General features: G+C 40.5%; 1 protein-coding gene across 1 annotated transcript; it reads left to right on the top strand.

Moving 5' to 3' along the window:
* Nucleotides 1-9,320: 9,320 nt before the first annotated feature.
* On the top strand, nt 9,321-22,944 carry LOC106642698 (gamma-aminobutyric acid receptor subunit alpha-6). Its single transcript, XM_089596486.1, has 12 exons — nt 9,321-9,325; nt 10,669-10,880; nt 13,017-13,084; nt 14,165-14,385; nt 15,419-15,501; nt 17,121-17,191; nt 17,290-17,418; nt 17,540-17,627; nt 17,709-17,869; nt 20,222-20,524; nt 21,760-21,911; nt 22,653-22,944. The coding sequence occupies exons 1-12, from the start codon at nt 9,321-9,323 to the stop codon at nt 22,864-22,866; spliced, it is 1,707 nt and encodes a 568-aa protein (XP_089452612.1). The 3' UTR covers nt 22,867-22,944.
* Nucleotides 22,945-24,450: the final 1,506 nt, after the last annotated feature.

Genomic DNA, 24,450 nt, shown 5'->3' on the forward strand with positions numbered 1-24,450 from the left:
TTTTTTCATTTTCTCCCCCTCCTCCCCGCCATAATAGCGTCAAACGCACGGAGGGACGAACAATAGGGCGCACGAGCGTGAAATCCATTACTCGGTTCTCTCTCTCTTTCTTTTTTTTTTTTTTTTTTTTTTTTTCAGGCACCCGCGCTACATAATATACATATAGTTGCAAGGAAGGAAAAAACGACACGGAAGCTGTCGGAGTGCGACTTTTCTTCCTCTCATTGTTTCTTGGGGGTGGGATGCGTGTCTCCTATAAAAACGTGTACAGATGTAGAGATATACCTCGCGTGTTTGCATGCATCCGCGGTCCAAAGTGTTGGGGAGACAAACTCGCGCGTGAGAGGAGGAAAAACAGACTGGCGGCCGGAGAGGATAGATGCCCCGACCTCGTTCGGCAAGATGCGTCGACGAGGAGGATTGTACAGAATAAATGTGTGGGTGGTGACGACGATGCATACGTGTACACGCGCGGCGACGGAAGAGCGCGAGGACGTTTTTGAGCCCCGTCACTTGCGTGCGTGCTTTTTTTTTCATTTTCCCTCTATTTCAACGCGACTCTGAGGTACGAAGCTAAAAGAGCACTGCCAGCTGCTGATACACTCGCTGTCTCCCCCTCTCCTGGCGGCTAAATGTTTTTAGAGCAACGTGAGAGTGCTTTTTACTTCGAGAGCCTCGGATTTTTTTAACTCGGGCTCTTCTGCCCTGTTACGTATGTACTCCCCCGTACATACACTGTTCATACGGCCGATCGCTTTTTATCGACAGTTGGGTCGCGTCGATTTTCAGAGGACCGAGGAAATAGGAATTATTTTCGGGGATTCGAAGCGGTATACTCGCGATACAAATAGGTATATACACATGCGTGCACTTGTACGATCCTCGAGTATAACAACTGACAATGTGGGTGGAAGCAAACGCAGACTCGAGGAATCCATAAAACGAGTAGAGAAACCCGTTCGGTTCGTAAACTCGAGCCGAATAAATTCGTCGAAAAAAAAAAAACCGGTGTACATTAATTTTTTTGTTTTTTAATTTTTCTTTTACGACAAAGAGAAGCCTTTGTCGTCAGTCGCAAAAGTTTCATGAGCTCGCGATTGTCATCGTGTGTCACGTAATAAAATCACGAGGGCCATTAAGTAAAGAGCGAAGGGCGGTAAGGCAACGGTGTACACCCATAAATTCAAGTAGTACGAGTCAGCCTTTAGTCAGCCGTTGCCTTATACCGCATGGTCGGACAAAAGATTTTAGCATATACGCGCGCGGACGGGGAAAACTCGATTTTCCCGCCGCGCGTGATGAAGCCCAGGGTTGCTTTGTTATCGCATTAAACTCGGCTCGCGGCTGAGTGGGCTCATGAAGGGTGCAGGCTCAATTATACCTGCACCGTCCACCCGAGCTCCCTTGACATCGCGGTGCGACACGTAACACATCGGAGATTAATCTAGTCGGATGGCTTTTTTTCGTCCCTTTCCTCGCTATAAGTCGTTTTTCGCGAAAAGCGCAAAAGTGAAGTTGAGTGGTTCGACGGAAAGCCACGGATATAAGTAGGTATCGGTATGGGCGCAACCCTCGTTGAGTCGGGCTGATGCAGCGGTCCATTCTAAAGAGACTAGCTTCACTCGTGTGGGGTGGAAGAGACGAGTCGTACTTTTCGGTCCTCCCCAAATGATCGTATCGGGGGATTTTTATATACAAACTTGTTGTATACTCGTTGGCCGTTATATGGCTCTGTTTCAACGATCTCGTAATTAGGGCACGAATTGTCTCTCATTCTCTGTTGCTAAATGCGCGTCTGGTTGCTCGAAATTTTCGTACCTCTTTTTTTTTATTCGGTCTGTCCCCGCAACGCGATTACACGTCTTGTTTCTTATTCACGGAGGAGCACTATAAATAATCGGGCTCTTAAAACGTTCTTGTGCACAGCTTAGGAACTGATGGTCCTTATTCTTGGATCGCTTTATTCCAGGCACGATTTGCCACAAATGGCATGCTTGTAAAATAAAGGTCCAAAAGGTTTCAAAAGGGTTGTACATGTGAATATTTATGTCCAATCTATCATCAATACCCATCATTTTGGAATTGTGACCATTAAGTTTATGTATTTTTTTTTTTAATTCAACACTGTAGGCAGGCGGAAATCTTCCAACAGACACCTCTATACTTTGGGTGATGGGTGATACTTTTACTCTCGGAAAAAAAGTTCGAGAATTAAATTACTTTATCGATTGATTACTTCATCGATAGTTGGTCATTGTACTTTAAAATAAAAAAATAAAAAAAGATTACGTTTTCATCAAGTTGTTTGTAAATCGTGTTATATTTAGAATTTTTACTTTTCTTGAAAAAACATGCCATTGTACTTTTTAAACAACGTATGGATCATCTCGTCACTATAAAAATAAGATGTGAACCACAGAATGGCGCTATTGGGGTTGACTTTCATTTCGTTAAGTACATTTATTTTGATTGCATTAAAAAAAAAAAAAAAAAAAAAAAAATCGTTTACAGACTCCAACAATCGTAGGCTCGATATCGGATAAAAATTTCATGTTGCAATGATGCACTTGGTTTTTATTAGGTTTTCATTGTACATACACTTTCGGGCGCCAGATGTTTACAAATGTATTCGTATCTTGTATTGTTAATCCAGCCGAGGGGAGAGAGCAAATCGATACTTCAGCTCTCCGAGACGAGTCACCTATATATGTTTGTATTACACATTTTTATACGGTCCAACCACCACCTTGCTACGTTTATTGGAATATATATATGTTGTATAGGCACAGGGTGTGCTTTGCCGCTCCCTCTTACGACCCCGTTCATCTTGTCACCGTTTTACCGTCTCTCCGACTTTTATGTTATTCATATGATTTTTTTTTTCAATAATATTTTAAATAACCGACTTTTACGAGTTTTAGAGAACAAATTTTATTATTTTTATTTAGAAATAAAAATGGTTTATTGCACAATGGATCTAACTTGACGTGTTTACGAGCAAATAATTTGCATGGCCTCATATAATTAATGATACACCCAGTAGCACTACTTTACCGAGTTAAGGATCGGAGGTATCACGTATTGGCGTGTACGGTAGTTTTTCCAAGTGGCATTGCTGCTTTTCCTCGGATCCCTCACTGCAAGATGCACCGCAACGACTACGCAGTGTCCCATATTGGAAGAAGAAAAAATAGAGAAAGAGAGAGAAATGCGTGATCAGCGGTGGTGGTCTCTTGTGCACTCGCGTCACGTTTGCAGTACGTACATGTATATATACTTATATTGAATGCAGTAGATTTTAATTGCCGGTACATGAGCTTTAGGTTCCATCTCGGTTTTAGGAGCCGTGAGTCGTGGGGAGGTGATCCAGCTGCTTGATCAAGCAACATTCGTGCAAGGAGTTTCTGTTTTCTTTTTATTTTTTCATTTTCTCTTATTACTCGGAAAAAATCAATTTTGCATAGCAAAGTAAAGTATCACGCAAGTACATATGCCACAAGTATCGTTTCGATGCAGAGCGAGAAGCTTTCACAAAGCTATACTTGTGCGTGGACTGGAGTTGAGTATAATCGATGAGCTACCTCGCAAGGCAGATATACGCACTTTACATCAATGGTACAAGTAATACCTGAAAAACTGCTACTCAAACCAGCACTTCGTTGCCTTGAGGTTTGTTACCTTTTCTGGCAACGATCGCCCGTGAATGGCAAAACGTACGATAGTAATAGTCAGATAAAGTTATGAATATAATACAAAGATAGAAAGCAAGGTATAAACGTAGAATGACAGGTAATAATACATCGTCTCCGCCAAAAAACGTTATTGTTAAGTAAATAAAAATTAAATACTTCCCGAACAAAACAAGACCACGTTATTTATTATTATAAAGTTAAGTGAAGAACTTTAGCCTTGAAGCAAAAACTTAACCACAAGTACAACCAACAATGATTTGCTAGCTAAAGCTTTGGATATTACGATGCAAATTAAAACCGAGAAAAATAGAATACTATGTATGTACCATTAAAACTATGCTAAGAGGTATTACACATGTGATTCTATGGGTTCCCAGCTGCCAAGCAAAATTTATTCAGATAATTCTAACTACGTTTTATAGTATGGCTAACACGACGTTGATTTACTCTACTGGCAACTTGGATGTTCTTTCATTTATTGTCAGGTCAAGAAGAGTCAACGATCCGGATGATAAAAGTTATGACTCGACATGCCCATTCTTAGAAAAAAAAGTTAGTAACTTGAGGACGTTCAATTAAATTTTTCCTTGGACGCAACATCTCGTAAAGTAAACAAATTGTGCACTACACGAAGTAACTGGTGGTCGTGGTTTTCTTAGCAGCGCCAAACTCAACCATCCCGTACTCAATAGCCAAACTCGAAGATGTGCGGTATTTATTTCAACGGGTGACATATACGTTCGAGCAAACAAAATAAGTGTACATTCAGCAGGATAAACGATAAACTTGGACAACAATTGAATAACATCGTCTGATCTTTTGAACTGTTTAGCAAACATTATCGAGTTACAAAAAACATACGATGGTTGCAACTACCGCGATGGATTGTATCTACGATGACATTGCAAAAAGTGGAACGACCTATATTATATTATCTTATGTTATTGTGTTGAATAATATGATACTGTAAAAATAAAGGTATATGTAAGTGCATGTGGTTAATGTACTATGATTAAAAAATAATAAAAAAATAATAAACCTTTCTAAAGGAATCGAAATTTTGCGTTAAATAAATATAAAACTGAACTCTACAACTTAAGTGATTTAAAACGAAATATTTATGTAACTTAAAAAATTCATATTACCTTCCTACTTTGATTTTCACATTTTTCAATAGTAGTCGGTGAATAAATTATATACATGCGTATTTTACCGAAAAATCTTTACTATCCTACGATCTTAATTAGCTGACAACACATATTTAAAAATTTTCTCTCGATATTTTTTAATTACATTGAACCACCTTCATGTCGTGGCTCCAGAAGATTTTCAATCGGCGGAGTCTATCCCCGAATTTTTCACGCTACATATATTTCTGTCTGTTTTCTACTCAAGTCCATACCTACATGATAGTTCCCACTCGTTAAAAACCTCAAACTACTCGATATTTGTCTCTACCAGTGGGCGTAGCTCAAAATGGCAAAAAAATGGCCATTCACTGAAAAATCAGGTAACACGACTTTTCGGGGTCACTCTAAAGCTTTTCACGCTCTGTATACGTATATCTTCTAAAATTGCTCAAGGTACATTGTGCTCCACGTGCAGTAGCGACGTTACATTGTAAAGTACGCAGGAGACACAAACTTGCGTTTGATAATGCGATCGAGAACAATGTGCCATAGAAAATCGAAAAAAAAAAAAAAAAACACGCATTATTGTGCCAACTGACGCACGGTCAACTTTTCTGGGACAAAAAAAAACCCCAATCGAACGCTGCGCGTGTAGAATATTTCCAGTCAGGCTGGCGCGTTGTGGGTACGAATTATTCGGAATGCTCGAATAATCGCGTTGTGTGCGGGGTGATAAAGATTACAGCTGAATTTTTTCTGCCATCAAATGGTAAGCGTTGATTTAAACCCCAAATTACGCGATGTTCTTTTCTGGTGCGCAAACGTCAGCGTGGAATACGACCCGTTGAGCACAATTTGGTCCTGGTACGGTTGTAATTGCAGTATAATAAAGAAGGTCGAAATTTCGCTTAACGTCAATCCCTTTTTGACACCTATAGGAGCATTTTGCTTTCGAAATCACGATGGGAAAAAAAGCGGCGCATTTTCCTCAAAATGAGCGAAAAGTGAGTGCAAAACCAGGTTAAAACATTTTAAACGGCACAAAACTGGAAAACGAAACGAGCAAAAATCCTGCGACTAACGAAGCGTGAAAAGTCAGGTTTGTCGAGAAAGGACTGCTGAAAAAATGTAAGTGACTCATGAGCGTGGGGTAAATGTTAATTGATTTATCGGTGACTCTCGAAATCCACGGAGCTCGTTTTATATATTTTTTTATCGTTCGAAAGGAGTGTTTGTACTGTATTTACATGTAAAAACGCGGTTCGATCGAAAACTTTTATTTTTCGTACTTTAGCAAAATTACGAATCCACGCACTACTCGTCGATTTCTCGAAATTTAAAGAGCTATACTTGAACATGACAAATCTATTACACTTTAACCCTTAGGAGCTATACATAGCAGATTTTTATTGAGCAAAAAATAATCCATTTGTTCGAGTTGACACAAAGTTTGTGCTTCAACTTTTTGAATGAGAAAATGGCCCACTTGACGAGATCGAAATCGGATTGCTAATAACTTTTTCCAAATTTTTTTAACGTAAGGATATAATTTTAAACGACTGCAAGCTCATTGCCGTCTGGTGGAAACGTTATTTTCCCTCTTGGTGCAAATTAAAGCTTCCCGCGTAATTAAGTAAACATCACGCATAATGGGGTTAATTTAAAGGTGTTGCTGATCCCTCGACCACCTGATAATGGCCGAGCTTTTTCCTCTGCTAATTTATCCATCCGTGTAAGCTCGTAGAACAATTTTGTTTTATCGCTTTTTTGAACCCCGATCTTCAAGTTGTTCGGCGTCAGCTGATGTATACTTTCTCGAAAGATGTCAGAGGGTTTCGATAAATAATTCTTAGAAAAAAAAATCGGTAAAGTCGTTACGAAAATCCACTCATATTTCCTTTGCTCTCGAGCGAACGAGCAAAACCAAGTTACAGGTAACGAAACAATTTTGTTTCCTTTGGCAAGTCGCCCAGCGCCCTGCTGTTAACTTTCGCTCGAATGTGTACGCCCATTGTTTGTTCATTAGGACTGCAGCTGGTACGCCTGTACGTACACCGATAATTGGATAGTTGGTTAACGCGGGGTAATATTTTTCACGACACACAATTGCTTTCGACGAAACAAAAATCACTTGTGTTCGTCAAATAACTTTCACTCCAATTTAATCGTGCTAAACTGCAGTAACGATTAATTTGGTTTATGTTGGTGGTGTATGGAGTCTCTGGAGTGGAAGGTGCTCATGGAAACAAAAGATATTTGATTTGAATCTCTATTGAAACTTGTGGTCAAAGCACCCCTTCTAGTTGTCCTAACAAGTGTTGGTCAAAACTCTGGCTAAGCTCTTTCACAAATTTCATGGCACTGGCCATTTTTTTTTTTTTTTTTTTTCTATTTTGATGATAACTGCCCTAAAATAATTACCGATGATCATATAAATCATAAAAGTTATTATTTTATACTATTATTGTTCTGAAAGAGTCTAAGGGTGAAAATTGTTTCAGCTTAGTACATACCCTTTATCTAGAATATTTTCTTATCGATTCTTGTATAAATCGCATGAATATCAAATTGGTAAAATCACGCATTCGCTCGTATTTTACGTTTACTTGAGGTCATGTGTACATATTCAGCCCGTGATTATATTTATTCGTCGCACAAAATTCATTGACGTACATACATCAATTGTTATCACAAACCACAAAACTACTGTTCACTTAATAATTGGTCTCGCAATCAATGAATCTTGGACGAATCGCATTACGAGGAAATTGTCTTTACTCGACATTAATTTATTCTCTTTTTACATGAATTCCAGTAATGGAGAGAAAAAAAAAAGAAAAAAAAATTCAAATTGAACTACGTCGCTGTACATCGAGTCAGAGACGTACCGATGTTCACCGTAATTCGATACTATAATGGAATTCTGGTGACTGGGACACTAATTGATTCATGATAAAGAGCTTTATGACTCCCCCTCTGCGCACGTATCCCGGTACTCTCGACAATCGTAAAAGCAATCAAAATTCGATTAAACGTACACGACGATTTACATGAATTGGATTTGTCGGGTCACAAAGCACCTCTTGTCGAATAACTGCAGTTCATTATTTTTCATTAAATTATTGTAAGATGAATTGAAATTTCCGAAGAATTAGTGGTAATGATTTCACTTTTTTAGTAAATTATCAGTACATTACAAACGTTGGTAGCATTACAGCATACATACGATTTTCATGAAATAACATCACAGCACCATTGTTTCCCCCCCCCCAAAAAAAAAAAAAAATCACGATCGAAAATCGCGAAAAGCTAAAACAAATAAGAATAAAAAAATAAACCAATGCAGTGCAGCTTTTCCGATGGTACGCTTGGGAAAGCAAAACCAAAAAAGGAGTTCTACCTTAAAAAAAACCCCAGTGAGAGCGGTGCGAGCTATAATTTTAAATTCGACTGCTTGCCCATTAACCAGGGCGTCCATTCGTCCACTACAAAAAGAAAAAAAACGCCAGAGTTGGTAATTCAATGAAAAAAAAAAAAAAAAAAAAAAAAAGTGATAGCTTGCACACATAACGAGATCCTCCCTCTTCCTCCTAAAGCCTCATACGGATGTTCGTGAATCTATCCCTTGTACACACAGACAGCCACCGATTGAAATTTAATCCTCACCCCCCGTAGTGGTACGACCAGCGCCTCCCTCCCACTCCCACTAAAACGCGAGTGCGTCAGCGAGGCGCTTCTTCCGCGAGTACGAGTCAAAATGCAAACTTATGCCCCAACGAGCAGTTTCCAGTATTAATTTTTGCCACCTGTGTTTATGCAGTGGGATGATGGCTGTCAGAGAAAAAAAATCACAGCTGTATGTGTGCAACCACACTCTTTGATCTTTTTTTTTTTTTTATTTCCCGCTACCTTACTCTCATGGCTTTCGTCGATTTTATAACTTGGTTTTTTTTACCATCTTGCGTAAATTTTTACAAATTTGACGCAATTGTTGTCCAAGTTTATCGTTTATCCTGCTGAATGTACACTTATTTTGTTTGCTCGAACGTATATGTCACCCGTTGAAATAAATACCGCACATCTTCGAGTTTGGCTATTGAGTACGGGATGGTTGAGTTTGGCGCTGCTAAGAAAACCACGACCACCAGTTACTTCGTGTAGTGCACAATTTGTTTACTTTACGAGGTGCTGCGTCCAAGGAAAAATTTAATTGAACGTCCTCAAGTTACTAACCTTTTTTTCTAAGAATTGACGTCGTCGTCGTCCACCTTCGTCCCAAAAAATCCTGAAATTAAATTGAAAATTCACTAGAAAATTTACTTTTGTCGCAATACTCCAGATTATCACATTATGGGAATATTTACCCTATGGATCGAAGACAATCTAAACTTTACATACAGCTTTCTAAATCTTGATAGTACGTATACTTCTTCTCGAAGCAAAAGGATCTTGAAACGAAAAAATTTGTCGTTAACTGTACCAAAGTAACTGCCTCAACATGAGGTACAACAATTTTTGTTTTCGTGTTTTTCACGTGATACGCAAGATATGTTAATTGCATACCCCAATACAATTCAGGCCTTGGAATTGTGTTCCTCACTTGCGCTTCTCACCCTCACGACTACTTTTGTCGTGGCTATTCTAGCTTACAGTTGTATATGCGATTGGTCGTTTGTTTTTTGTATTTCAGTGTATAGTTATTTCTCTATTCAAAGGTATTTATACTTAACACACACCACATATACATGGCATTGAGGAGTTGTTGATAAGTACAAAAAAAAATTCCACACAACAGGGCACACGTGCCTTCGTGCAGTATCTTTGTAACTAGAGCTATGACATGCAAAGCAGCGGCACTGCCGCGTTCCTTGTGCCTACACTGCATGCGCGCATCTGGTAGGTATTTTGTGCATAGCTCCTACATAACTCTCGTTGGATCCTCATACCTGTACACTACTCTCTTTTGGCTCTCTCACTCATGGCCACGCGTTACCTCCACTTCAAAGTTTACAGTCCTCCCGCCACGGGTAACACGTTAATTCAAATCCTTTGTATGTACATCCTCGCACGACGGCTAACTGTTTGCATTGTACATAACATCCGAATGATGCTTCATACCATCAGAATTAGGTGTGACTTTTTGCTTCTCTGTACAGCATCAACCGCTGATACACCACAATCGATCCCTCGATGGGCGTGCAAACACCACATCTATAACGTTCGAGCGAGTGTACTCATCCACGGATTCCAACGAGTTAACATCGAAGGCACACTATATAATGTAGTTTATTCCCTGGGATCAGCCAGCACGAAAAATCGCGTTGGCTTTTGAAATCCTACTTTCTTTCCTCCCCCCCCCCTGCACCGCCGATTTCCTATAGGAAATCGGCGGTGCATATATGCATATATGCATCCCTTTGCTCTACCTCGTTCCCAAGGCTCCGATGCTAAAAAATATTTTCCCCCGTTGGCCCAGCTTTGAGGAGTCAACTTTTTTTTTTGGCTCGCAAACATCGGAGTGTAAAGAGGGTTCGGGACGAAATGAGGTCTTTCTCTGGGATATCGAATATGATGCGTTGGGAAAACATTGACCCCAAAACAAAGGAAAATTGTACTTATAACTCCATATATACTCGCCCGGAATACGATTTGACTGGCGTGTAACTATTGGAGCGTATCGAACTTCATTTTAAAGCCATTCATTGTAAAACAAACAGCCAAGAAATACGCTTCACTCCCCATCTAAAAAAAATAAAATAGGAGTGGGATGGCTTAGCTTTTTTTATTTTTATTTTATTTTTTGCACTTTCAGAATTTATTGCTCCTATACATCCCGAAATTTACAGACTGGCAGCCGTATTGTGGGCAAGCGGCAGCCTCGGCGGTAGAAACCGGACCGGCAGCTCGATGGGCCTGCTCAACGTGACGGCGGCCGCCACGATCGGTCGGGCGGTACGAGGCGCGGGCCTGAACGACGTGGTGTTGCGCAACATAACCATGGTACTGGAGAACCTGCTGATGAACTACGAGAACAGCCAACTGCCCACTCACGGACAAGGTGAGGGGCTTCTTATCTATTTACAGCTCGTATGGGCCGCTATTCCGTCGAGCAAAAAGTTTTTCCCGATAAAACCAAAAGTTTTTTTTTCCCCCGCCTCTTTTACCGAGCTCTTAGATTTGAGATACCTATATGTACGATGACAATGGGAGGGCTCGAGAAGTTGGCCAATAGCAGGTGTATCGGAGTCGACGCGTGTCGGTGACTCTCGTGGAGATGAAAAAAAAAAAAAAAAGAAAATACTCTTACAGCTGCAGTGTTTTTTCCATCACGAAATGATAAACCGTACAACTTGATGGCCATGTTTTGACGATACGGTAGACACTCGAATGATTACCGATAATTGATGTACGATGTACCCTTGATATCAAAGTCCCTGCTTTTTTTTTTTTCAACGTGGCGATAATTGTTTTTTCATTGAAAACCGATCAAGTTCATCGAGCGGCAAACAATCGGTAGCGGCTTTTATTATACTTTTCCGGATGAGGGCGCGGCTCGATAATTGCTCCGGCCTCTTGATGCAAATTTCTTTCCTATGCACGTAATTGATTCAATCAATTTCAATGCATACCGTACCAAAGTAAATTATCGAACATCGCACCTTTTTTTTTTTTTTTTTTTTTTCAATGAAAGTAATCACGAAAAAAAAAAAAAAGAGCCGGATCATCAATGTTTTGAATCAATTAATGTGGTATGTTTACCGATTGATCAATTGCAGGTCAATGTTTATCGCGAAAACGGTAGCTTAATTAACAGGTAACGAGCAAACTGTTTTTTCGGGTCTCCATACAAAATGGGCGAGTGATGCACGTTAAATTAAACAACAACAACAATAGTTAACAAAGAGAGCTAATTTTACATCCCCGAAAAATCTCGAAAACCCAACAACTAGAGCACTCGGGCATCGGACAGTAGAGACAGAGAGCCATAGCCGGCAACTTTGACCATTTCCACAACTGCATGGCAAACGGAGAGAAAAAAAAAGGTGTACCCACCGAAAAACTTTACTACCCCTCTCTCTTTCTACTGTTTTTTTGTTTGTTTGTTTGTTTGTTTGGTTTTTTTTTTTCTGCTTTCCGGCCAAATGAAAAAGTTGGTGCCGACAAGAAAAACGGTTATACGTATGGAGACCAAAAAGCAAAGTGCGCTCGTGACGTTCGTCGTTATTGTCTTTCCTCGTTTATTTGCAAAAGCTCGAGATCGCGCTTATACAATACCTGCACGTGGTAAATAAAAAACTAACAATTTATTATTCCGCTCCTTCGTTTGGCATTGTCGATTGGCCTTTTGTTCCCTTGGCTATGCCGTCGATAGTATAGCCGCGGCTAATACGGGAAGCAAGATAAATTCCATTGAAGCTAGATTGTTTAGCGAAACGAAAAATCTCACGGGGCAACTAAAAATAAAGAAAAAAAAAAAAAAAAAAAAAAAAAAAGTCCACCGACAAGCATCAACGGGTGTACTCTCGAGGTAGCATCCGTCACTTCGTCGCGATATAATCGGCGCTGAATAGCGATCCGCCGACATGCCTCCTACACACGTGTACACACATGTGCGCTCAATACGGAGATTAGGCGCGGGTACGCCGTAGAACGTTGGACGTCGGCCAGCTCCTCCGAAAATTCCATTACGCGATCTCTCTTTTATATACACCGCGCGTATACGTACCTGGTCCATCTATCGGCTTTTCCGACATCGGTCTCTGCGACCCGCCTCGGGTGCCTTTACTGCGAAAAAATAAAAAATAAAAAAAAAACAAAAAAAAAAACACACACACAAGCGGGCCCGGTCTGTATATGTATACCTTTTGTGAGTCACGTTCGGTGCATTTGGTTTTTTTTTTTTTTTTGCTTTTTTTCTTTTTGTTCGTCGTCGCGTTAAAAACACGAATGACCGAGGAGAGTTTTGACGTGTGTGTGCTCTCACTGCGGGGATGAATTTCATTGTTTGTGGGTATATTTTTCCCGCGTGTATGTGCCGTTTGACATATCCAATTGACAGATTATATACGTACCTACACGATTTTTTTTAGGGCTACTATGATGTTAATATAATTATCATTTTTTTTTTTTTTTTTTTTTTTTTTTTTTGCTGTACAGATACAGCAATAACCATTGAATTGCGTTTAATTCGCAGGAGTGCCAACAGTAGTCAAGACAAACATTTACATACGCAGCATGGGACCCATCTCGGAGCTCGACATGGTTAGTGATTCCCATACATATGTACATCTATATATAATATTGTATTGTACCACCACCAGTACCTATAAACACGTAAAATACACTTCCACAACTTGCCAAACGAAATATAAACAGCGAGAGAATATAGTTGATTTTCTTGCTTCAAATAATCATAAGAGTATGTATAAGTAATAAGCAGCTCGGCATTAATTGCCCGAAAATCAAGATAGACTCGTCAAGTTGAACAATTCCGTACATATATATAAGTACGCGTCCGACGAGGCATGGCTGGCTGGCTGTCAACTAGTCAACGCTGTACGAGCCACACACACCCACGCAGAGTGTATTTAATATACATGGACGTGAAGAGGAGTTGGTGTAAGGTCGCAAGGGATCTGTCGCGGGTATACCCTCGAGCAGTGGGTTACGTCAGTGGGGGGTTGTAGAGAGGTAGGGAGGGATGCTTGCGGCTTGCAGATTAATGCTCGGCTCGGGCCACCGCCGCGCTGTCGAAATACTTGGACGCGAAAAATGCACCGGGACACCTCTACCCCTGGGGCACTTGTGTGTGTGCCCCGGTATCTTCCAAACGATTGATATCGGCGTCGATTAAATAGTTGACCGAGGGTGGATTTTTTTTTTCTTCCCCTTTTTTTCGGATCGAGGTGACGTTAATTGGGTGCTAAAGAGATTTTTCATGGGATGAAGGCTGGATCGTTTTCGAATGAATTTTAATTAGGGGGGGGGGGCATGTTTGGTTTTTTGAGATTAATTTCGAAAACGGAAACGGGACAAAGGAGGGCGCACGGACTCTCGTAGTCTCGCTATACATTTTTCAGCCCCGCATTTGCGTTAATGAAGTTGACACTGCACTGCGTTGTACGTATAGTTTGATCGCGTCAAGCTATGGGACGTAATGTAATATAATATACACATTCACTTTTAATATTTCATGTTTCGGATGATGAGCCATTTTGTTCAATTTTATCTCGAAGGAGTGCATGTTTTGTCATTGCACTTACATTCGAAGCTGCACGTATGAGTACGATAAAGAGATTGAAAAAAAAAAAAAAAAAAAAAAAAAAAAAAATCCATTCACAGGACTACTCGATGGACTGCTACTTCCGTCAGTCGTGGCGCGACTCGCGTCTCAGCTTCCTGGGTCCGATAAAGTCGCTCAGCCTGAGCATCAAGATGCTCGAGAGGATCTGGCGGCCCGACACTTACTTTTACAACGGCAAGCACAGCTACGTCCACACCATTACCGTGCCCAACAAATTGCTGCGCATCACTCAAGAAGGCGACATCCTCTACTCTATGAGGTTTGTGGTTTTTTTTTTTTTTTTCCCTCGCATCCCCCTATTTTAACTTTCAGCTCAGAAAAGGTCATCCCTTCCAACATACTTTTACCGTGCAGCTGTGTAACTATACATGTTATTTTTTTTTTTCTTCCTTTGCTTCCTTCTCGGTATTTTTTCAAATACATTTCGACTAAAATTTTTTATCACCGAAAGAGTAAAAAAGGTGTTACACGTGAGCGAAAAAACGAGATGCACTTTTGGTCGACTAATCTTATTTTACTTTGCCCGGAAAGTGCACTTTCTATGGCTGCGGGGAATAATATACTTTGCACGATGTATTTTCACGATTTTTCCAAAATCTCGGAAAATAGCGACACGTTCCTGAATAAGTAATAAATAGTAAAGAAGAATATACCGCGAGAAAACCCGATGCCTCCCTTTCCGTCTTTATTTTCTCGTGTGTAACCAAAAAAAAAAGGGATCTGCTTTCATATATAATTTATTTCAATGGAAGAAGAGAAATGCATAAAAAAATTGCATAGACATTGCATCAGCACTACGTGCAATTGAATTTAATATTAAAAGGAGGTACTAAACTTTACTACATTTAAAGGTGATCTAATTTTGTCTCCAAGCAATTATCTGAAAATAAATTCAAGATTCTTTTCTATTCAAAAACTGTTTTAACGAACCAATGGAAACGGAAAGAAAAAACGTATCCTCCATTTAATTTCCATCCAATCGAACAAATTTCATCTTAACTTTAAAGACAATTAAAAAGAGCATATATTTGTAGTACATTTCCCACGACTCCTTTTACCAGCCTTGTTATTGTTTCCTTTCCTCCCAACCAACTGCGTGTACCTACTTTTCGTCCTCGTTAAATGAAAGAAAGATAAATAAAAAAAAAGAAAAAAAAAAAAAAAGAAAAACAAAGAAAAAAAAAAATAAAAGAAAGAAAGAGAGAAAAAGTCCCGTGTCACGCGTACACGTTCGTGTGCTGGCAATGCCTGAGTCCCATTTTTCAAGAGAGAACGTCTCGATGAACACGCAGACTGACCATCAAGGCGAAGTGCACGATGGACCTGAGGAATTTCCCGATGGACCGGCAATCTTGTCCCCTGATTCTCGGAAGCTGTGAGTCTCCGCACTATATGAAATTGTTTTGAGAAAAGCGAGAGAGAGAGAGAGAAAACTTGAAGCAACGGGAGCGCGACGACGGTCCTGTGTATATGCACCTATGCGTGTCTCGAAAAATTAAGTGGCTCGCTAACGACTCCGCGTTCCCCTATAAATAACTTTTTCTTTTTTTCTTTTCTCTCCTCGAGGATTGTTATGTTTCTATACGCGCCGGTCACTATGGTGCAGCACGACACACGTACACGTGTCGTTTAGCGGACAATTTCCACTCCTTGGACGATTCTCTCGAGTGAAGAAAAAAAAAAAAAAAAAAAAGTTGACTCCCGCTCTCGTTTCAGTAATTGGGAGGAACTAATTGTTTCTGGAACAACCAGCGAAAACTTAAATCCTCGCCACTGTTTTTCATCTTGGTCGCGCTCTCTTTTCCTTCCCTCCCCCTTTATCGTATACATGTACACAATCAGGGGAGCTCGTGCCTCGTTCCAAAGAAAAAGGGAGACTGTTACAATGACCAGGGGTTCGGGGGTTGGGGGTCGACTTCCACCCGGTGACTACTAATTAAAAGTTGCTACAGATCCAAATGTATTCTTCGTACACCCCTGCATATAGAGCTAAGGCCCGCACTCGAAGGCGCGTAATGAAAAAAGTTATCTCTCTTCCCGGCGTGTATCGTCGATTAAGCCCGCCCGACTTTATGGATTATCGGCTATTTTTCTCTCGAGAGTTTGCGTTTGGTGTTGTAAAAGTTCGGTCACGAGGCGAAATAAAAAATGAATAGGTAAACGTGCGTATTAGTTGTACGTTTCAAAAAAGCCACGAGGGTGTCATCAAACTTTCCACCTGAATGAATTTCAACCACTTCCCCCTTGTGTACCTGTGCAAACTTCTTAAACATGATGTATACAACAAAGTCTCTCTCTCTCTTTCTCTCTCTCTCTCTCTCTCTTATTATTTTCCTGTATATGCTACTACCCGATGCAAGTGTACATAGGTTTGCGCATCTCACTCAAACTTTTTTCTCATAATCCATGCACGCATTTGAATTTCAAGCCGGAGAAGAAGCGTAGCTGCTATTACATATGCCAAATGCACGTCGGATCTTTTGTTACACACAGTTTTGATTTAACATCGTGCGCGCATTATATGAGCTTTACTTTGATTGCTTTCTCGTTGTTCAACGTCTGTGTATATACATAAGCACGAAGATTTGCCCAAAGTGATGGGCACTCGTGTAGCTTTTAACGTTTAGTTTAACTGTACATAGGTACACATTAAATTAGAGTAAACGTAATTTTGATATTGTTTTCATACATAGATAGACGAGCAAACAATGGAACGTACTATGTGTGTGAATAGGTGTGCACTGTTGCATTGTTATACGCTACATCAGTTTGGCTGTTGGAGTTTCGCTTGTACGTTCCAATATGCGAATACAACTAGATGTTTTGCGTGAGCGTGAAAAAAAAATCCAAACAGAGCCCACATGCCACGCAAAGTAATACACGTACATATATTCGTTCGTAATTAACGCACTGCACGACGACAAAATATCCATATACCTATATACGTATGATTTCAACATAAAACTTGAAACTTTTCATCGCTGCGCCCATCAGACGCGTACACATCCGGCCAGCTGGTGTACGAGTGGCAGGACAACTCGAGCGTTAACTTTGTTCCAGGCATGGTAAATGATATTTATTTTATTATTATTATTATTTTTTTTTTATTTTTATTTTTTTTTTCATATAAAATGTATGCCTGTATACAATGAATTCACGACAGGCCCTGTCCCAGTTCGATCTCATGGGCTACCCGTATCGCAATCTCACTTTCGTCAGACGCGACGGTGAGTTCTCGGTGCTCCAGGTCTCCTTTAATCTGCAACGACACACCGGGTATTTCCTGATCCAAGTGAGTCGTCCTCGTTGATTTTTTTTTTTTTTTTTTTTTTTTTTAGCAAAAATACAGTGTTAAAATGATTCGAGTTTTATTTATTTTTGTTTTCAATTTCTCACACGCACTGCAAAAAAAGGTATACGTCCCCTGCGTCCTTATCGTGGTGCTGAGCTGGGTGTCCTTTTGGATTCACCGGGAGGCGACGAGCGACCGCGTTGGCCTGGGTATGCACAAATTTTCGCACTCCTACACCGATAAGCGTGTCTCCGGCGCGTCGCAACACTCATGCGTCAATTACTTTTCAGGCATCACTACCGTACTGACTCTGTCCACGATTAGTTTGGACTCGAGGAAGGACCTGCCGAAAGTCAAGTACGCCACGGCCCTCGACTGGTTCCTCCTCATGAGCTTCGGCTACTGCATCGCCACCCTTTTGGAGTTTGCTGGTGTGCACTATTTCACGAAGGTAAGCTTTTAAAGTGGAAAAAAGAAAAACCAACAAAAATCAACAACCCGCAGGATACTCGTGTTTCTACATTGGATGTAGACGAAAAAAAAAAAAAAACTGCTTCGCGCAACCCAAGCCGCATAAATCACTTTGCGAAATAATAAAGCAATTAATTTCCGGGAAATCCAAAACACGGCGTAAATCCGACCACTCGAGGGGGGAAGAAGAAAAAAAGAAAAAAAAGAGACGGGCACATCCTTTCTCATCCTTGTTACGACAATGAAAAATTCCCCTCGATTTCGGGCTACGAAAATCATTGGGGTGTATACCACGTAACTGCGCTCGTTAAGTGTATAGGTATAGGTGTATAAGGTACGCTTGGCCAACTGAACCGCACCCTGTGATGGGTGTACGACAATGATGCGCGCCAAATAACCCGCGAGGAGGAAAAAAACAAAAATAAAAACTTGGTAACACATTACTTCACGAAGCTGCGAGTGTTTTGGTGAATCAGGTCAGTGCGTATCGTACTTATATATTTTTACACATTACAGGCGTATCCATCACAATTTACGCGTATTTAGGTATGGGTCACCGGGTTAATATTGCAAGATTGACTGAAATGATGCACGATAGGTATACATACATGTAACCTGCATAGTGGGTAAGTTGGGCCATGATGACTGGGTTTTGGTGCAAGGAGTAAGTATATATAGACAAGATGGTGCATGTGGTCAGTTTGAAGCTGAGCCGACAAAGCATCGCGAGGCGAATCGGCAAAGTTTGCTCTTTGGGAACTTTCGGCACAGCGCGAGAGGATGGCTTGTAATTCGATTCAAGTTTCGTTAGATGCCTAAGTCCTTTCGAGGAGTTTGAAGGCGCAGTTTACCAAACGACTATATGGTCTTTGGTTGCAGGCTATGTAAACTACCGTTTATAATGATTCGTGTGTGAATTGGATGGAAAAAAAAAAAAAAAACAAAAAAAACAAAAACGTGTAGGGATATTTGATTGGTGGTAATGGCATCTATATGCAGATTGTATTTTTTTTTATCAAAGTTGAACAGGATGTTTATTAGAGACGTAGTTACAGAAGATGAGGCTGTTGTATTCTATACGTATATATATATGGAGGAAATGATTTTTTTTTTAACAACTACACCTACATATTCTTTATAACTTGGTGGCACTTGCAAACGGGAAAAAGCCTTTTAGGCTTTGGTAACGAGTTTTTAATAATTCTATCAAATACAGAAATGAAAAATTCAAATAAGCCAAAAAGGTCTCTTACACGTTTTTGCCTGGGATGGTAACGCTCTATGCTCGTCTTTCATTTAATTATCGCTTCGTCGAAGCTCGTCAATAATGCAAAAAGAGAATAGCTGTTTTTTTTTCAATTTAACAATGAATAAGATTTCAGTTACGTAAATTTTGGTAAGGAACAATTATTCTCTTTTGTAAAGCATACCCTTGTGCGTATACTTGTCTGTTTGCTTACTCTATACATACGCTCTAGGAGGAATTTTTTCCCTTAATTTTTTTCTTCAAAGCTTCTGACACATTATGACAAAAAAAGTTGAATGGTTGTAATTTACTATGGACTGTGAAGGACAAAACCAAAAGAGAATGTGCAATCGCTCAATAGGCACATTCAAGAATCGAGAATAGGCCACAAAATTAACAAAATAGTTCACGGCCTTTTTCCCTCATTGCACCCAGAGGCGAAAAAAAAACAATTTTAAATCCAATTTTTTAAAAACGTTTTGTTCATACAAAAAAAAAAAAAAATAAATAAAAAACGAAACAGAGGTAGAGATGTATCAGATTTATTCAAAAAATTCGAGCTTGCAAGCTCTCTAAATCCGATAGTGGCTTTTTTAGATTCGTCCAAAGGGAAGAGGGGAAAAAAAACATTTTTCGAAAAAAATACACGCCTATTTTTAACAAACACGAGTAGCGAGGCCTCTCTTATCCTTCTTTATTCGTCCAAAGAGCGGAGGGAAAAAAAAGTTCTCGGACGCGCGGCGGCTTTTCTTTCCATCCCCGTGAATACTCCTTTCACTCGATGCACACGACGATCCGACCAAAGATTAACCGAAAGGAATTTTTTTTTTTTTTCTTCGCGAGTAAATAAAACAGCCGCGCATAAAATCTAAGGCAAAAGTCGACACACGGGGGTGTGCGGTATAATGTAGTTGCATCGTGCTAATTAAGGAGACCTTGCGGTTCCACGAGTTTATTTACCAAACTGATTTCCAATTAGAGGACAAAACTCCTTTTCACGTCGAATCCAAAGCTCGTCAAGGAAAAAATACAGAGAAAAAAAAAAACACTGAAAAGAAAAGCTTGGATGTACATGTATGTCGACAGGTGGGTAGCGGCGAGTTCCCGATCGAGGAGGAGTTCATGGAAAACGAGGAGGAGGAGGAGGAGGAGGAGGAAGACGACACCGAGTGGGAGGACATCGGCTCGAGTGGTGGTGGCGTCGACTCGGACAAGGACGAGTACTTAGGCCGGCCCGTGGCATCTGTCTGCTCGCATCACCACCACCACCACCACCATCGCCATCACCAGCAACAGCAGCTACTACAATCGCCGGACACCAGCGGCGTCACGACGACGACAGCAACCTCCAGGCGACGCGGCTCTTCCCTTTTCTGCGCTCTCTACAACGTGAGCTTTTCTATTGTCCTTTTTATTGTTTGTTCGTCTTATTTTTAATCATTTTTTTTTTTTCCACCGCTTTGGTTTGTCCCTATACGATCGACTGCTCGTGATGGCTTGCTTTTGCACTGGTTGCCGCGAGGCACGCGCTCCTTCCGGCCAGCTGCATACCCTTCCAAACCTAAAGGGATTGAACTAAGGGAGCTTCGAGGGATCAAGTTTTCCCATTGTTTTGTTGAACAAACAATAATTTTTTTGTCCCCCCCCCCCCACCTAACAGTCACAGATATGGCATCCCCACGAATGACGCGGATCCGACGGGTATATCGTGTACCGCGCATTAAACTTTCCGCATTGTATGGATGCGTGTGACACTCGGTGGGCAAAAGTTTGATTAAATTCCCCCGATCGAGCGAAGAAATCGGGGTCCCTCGAGGCCTTCCCGAAAAAAATAACGCGTCCCTCGCACATTATCCCGATTCCCGGAAATACGTAGGAAGGTATGAGGCGCAACGAGAGCGCGGGAGGTGTTGTAGGGAAAAAACTCGTTAGCTTATCCACTATACCTCTGTATGTATAGGTACTTGAAACCCCGGGACGATCTGGCAAGCCATCGGTCGTATCGTTCGCACGTTTCGTTAATCCCGAGACACAAACACGCTCTTTATATGCAGCAAAGTGTGCCTGCGATATCTCCCGCCTCCCTCTAGGGGCGTAATTAATCCCCGAGCGCGAGCTGCTAAATAAAAGTATAGGAAAGAGATGATGCTAGGGGGGAGATTTCCTCTGGTGCTGTCGTTGTTTTTTGCACTCGCGTGACTTCACTCGAGATTAACGCTCGCGGACGGATGGGGGACGGAATCGGATAAACACGCACGGGGGGGCTTTTGTTTCTTTTTCTTTTTTTGTTTTTTTTTTTTGCTCCGTGAAGCGATGAACTTTTTAGCGGGCCCAAGGATTTTTCGCACTCCCTTCCCCTAGCCCCTTCTTCGTTCATACCACGAGTCCTTTTTTTTCAATTAATTAAGCGACTCGCGAGCCCTACATTTCGCTGAATCGCCGGAAACTTTGTTAATGGCAGAATTGCTTTTCATTCGTGTTAGCCTACTTTTTTCTTTTTTTTTTTTTCATTTCATCGCTGCAATATGCACGCGTACGCGAATCCCGTTAACTATTTAAATGTTCACTTTTTTACGCTTGATCCCCTGAATAATTTTTAAATCGTCTGGTATATTGTGGTGCAGGATCAAGTGCACAGCCTGCCGGACAACAGGTGCTCGATGGCCATTGCGTTGGGCAGCAAGCCCTCGACGATGGAGAGACAGACGCAGACCGAGCTCTGGTTGCCCAAGTGGCGGCAGTTCTTTTACTGCCTCGTGGGTGACATGGCTTTCAGGTTTGCACCTTTTTTTTTCTTCTCCCTCGACATATTATAGTCACGGTATTTAAGATACTTGCTGTACGCGCGACTTGGCGATTGTCAATTTAAATGCAAACGAGGTGTCGGAAGTTTCGCTCGATGCGGTGAAAAAACAAGAAGAAACACAACGTTTTCTCCAACTATTCGAAAATTCCGTCGCGAACTTTTGGAATAATCACGAGATCTGCCGAGGCAAGGTTTCAATCAGCGCGCCATGCACCGGCGCGTTACGGATGCAGCGAAAATAATTGGAAAATGTTTTCGGGTTTTTCATAATTCGTCCGGCAGCTGTATGTAATTTACAGACTCGATCACATTTTTTTTTTTTTTTTTTTCCCTAATAAAACGTCCTTTTTTTATTGAAATAACTTTTTTTCTCTGGCAGTCAAGTAAACACACATTCAAGATGTTAGAGTTTACTTTTAAAGCAGAAGTTAAAATAAAATACTTCAACACTATTGCGAATCTCCGGGCAAAATTTTGTGATGCACTGTCTTACAACTAGTAATTAAATAAAAAAAAAAAAAAGTTATATCTTCCATAAAATTGAAAAAAATCATTGCCCAAGTCTGCAAAAGGGTTCTTCATACTCTTCGCTACCTGCTTTTACAATGAATCATCAATTAATTATAACAAAAAAAAAAAAAAAAAAAAAAAAAAAAAAGTTTGAAAAATCGAGTAAACAAGTAAAGTGTACTCGTACCGGCATGTGTACAGAAAACGTCGGCAGCGCGAGGCCGCGGACGGCTGTCGCAAGCACGGCGAGAGGATCGAGAGGTACATAAACAGCGTCTCGCACATCGACAGGGCGGCCCGGGTCGTGTTTCCGGCCTCGTTCACCCTTCTCATAGTCCTCTACTGGATGGTCTACGTCACCTACCAGGAGGAATTCAAGTGGCAGGATCCCCCGATGGGCTCGGCGTCCCATTGATGATTGGTGCAGATGCACGCCAGAGTGTCGATTTGTACTATTGTTCAGTGATGATGAAAAAAAAAATAACTCTGTTATTTGTTTGCAAAGTGTGCAGGGACAATATTACATATATACATACATATATATCATGTATGATTAGGACGGATGATTTTTTTTTTCTTTTTTTTCATCATTAGGTGCCTAATAGAAACTTTATACCAGCAGTATATATACTAAGCTCGTTTAGCCAGGATCTTCATTGTTGTATCATTTGTTACATCTATTGGGGGAAATTAAAAAAAAACGCTATGCGTGGTTATTACGAGAAAGACTGATTTTAACTAAAAGTATTTCTGAGTTCTTGTGTGACTTTTAGCCACCGAGAAAATCACAGTTTCGTAAGAATATTGATTTACCGTTTCGGACTTTTTTTTTTCCAACACATCAACGAACAAAGTCACATGACAAAAATCTTTTGTTATTGCTATCATTTTTTTGTACCTTCGAGAGTATGGTGAAGATAAAATACATCAAAAATTATAATACAAAAGTAACGCGAAATAAATTTAAAAAATAAATAAATAAATCGTATGCAAGAAGTTATAATATTACGCATGAACAAAATAATCAAAAACCAATGTATATTATCACAAAGAATAATCCTCGACGAAACGCGTGCTGCAATAAAAAAAAAATCTGTTACGTACATATGAAAAATCGTTTATAAAGCTGTTGTGACAGTTGAAAATAAAATAAACAAACCAAAAAAAAAAAAAAAAAAAAGAGAGAGAAATTATAAACTCAATAAAACGACGATTATTTTGCAAAACGTCTACTTTTCTTTTTTACCCTCACCTCGACCCAAGCCATCTTCCAACATTCAAATCCGTCCATGGATTCCAAAGTAAAGTTGCCACGAAATCGGTAAACAAACGAGCGTCGGGACATCTTGTGAAAGGAGAGCCCGGCAACACGAGCTCGAGCCTATAAACCGTCACGTTTTCTGTTTGAACGGCACATTACAAGAAAAGAAAAAGTCCATACTTTAGCACAACAGGAGGAGGAGGAAATCCAACGGACCAAATTTGCAAATTCCCAATCGGCGATCCAGGAGGAGAGATAACTCACACGGCAGAATGATCAGTGATTCGTACGGCACGTAAGAAAGAAAGAAAAAAAAAAAAATAATAATAATCTTGTACATGTGACGTTTCCTCGCAATGTTTCGCTAAAAACACACCACACCTGTGGTAAATATTACAGCAACCGTTTGCCCGTTCGCATGGAAAGGAAAAAAAAAAAAAAAAAAAAAAAAGGCAAAAGGTTAAGTCACACGTTTGACAGCCCGTTGAGCTTTGGGTACGTGTATGCATTTGTGCACCCGTGTTTAAGAATAAACGTAGAAAAGCCCGAAAATCCTGTATCCGCGCCAAAAAAGCTCGAAAGCTCAGATTGGTATACGGGGTCCATTGAAAAAGCTCCAGTTTCCCCTAAATGAAACCCCCCCGAAAGTAAATGAGCGTGCGATTACGCGGAAAATCGTACGATTTGCAAATAGCATGCGCATCCAGTTAAAAAAAAAAAAAAAAAAAAAAAAAAGTA

The sequence above is a fragment of the Copidosoma floridanum genome, unplaced genomic scaffold (assembly GCF_036245765.1).
Source record: "Copidosoma floridanum isolate Cflo_tuat_1 unplaced genomic scaffold, Cflo_Japanese_pri ptg000030l, whole genome shotgun sequence".
Classification (NCBI taxonomy): Eukaryota; Metazoa; Arthropoda; class Insecta; order Hymenoptera; family Encyrtidae; genus Copidosoma; species Copidosoma floridanum.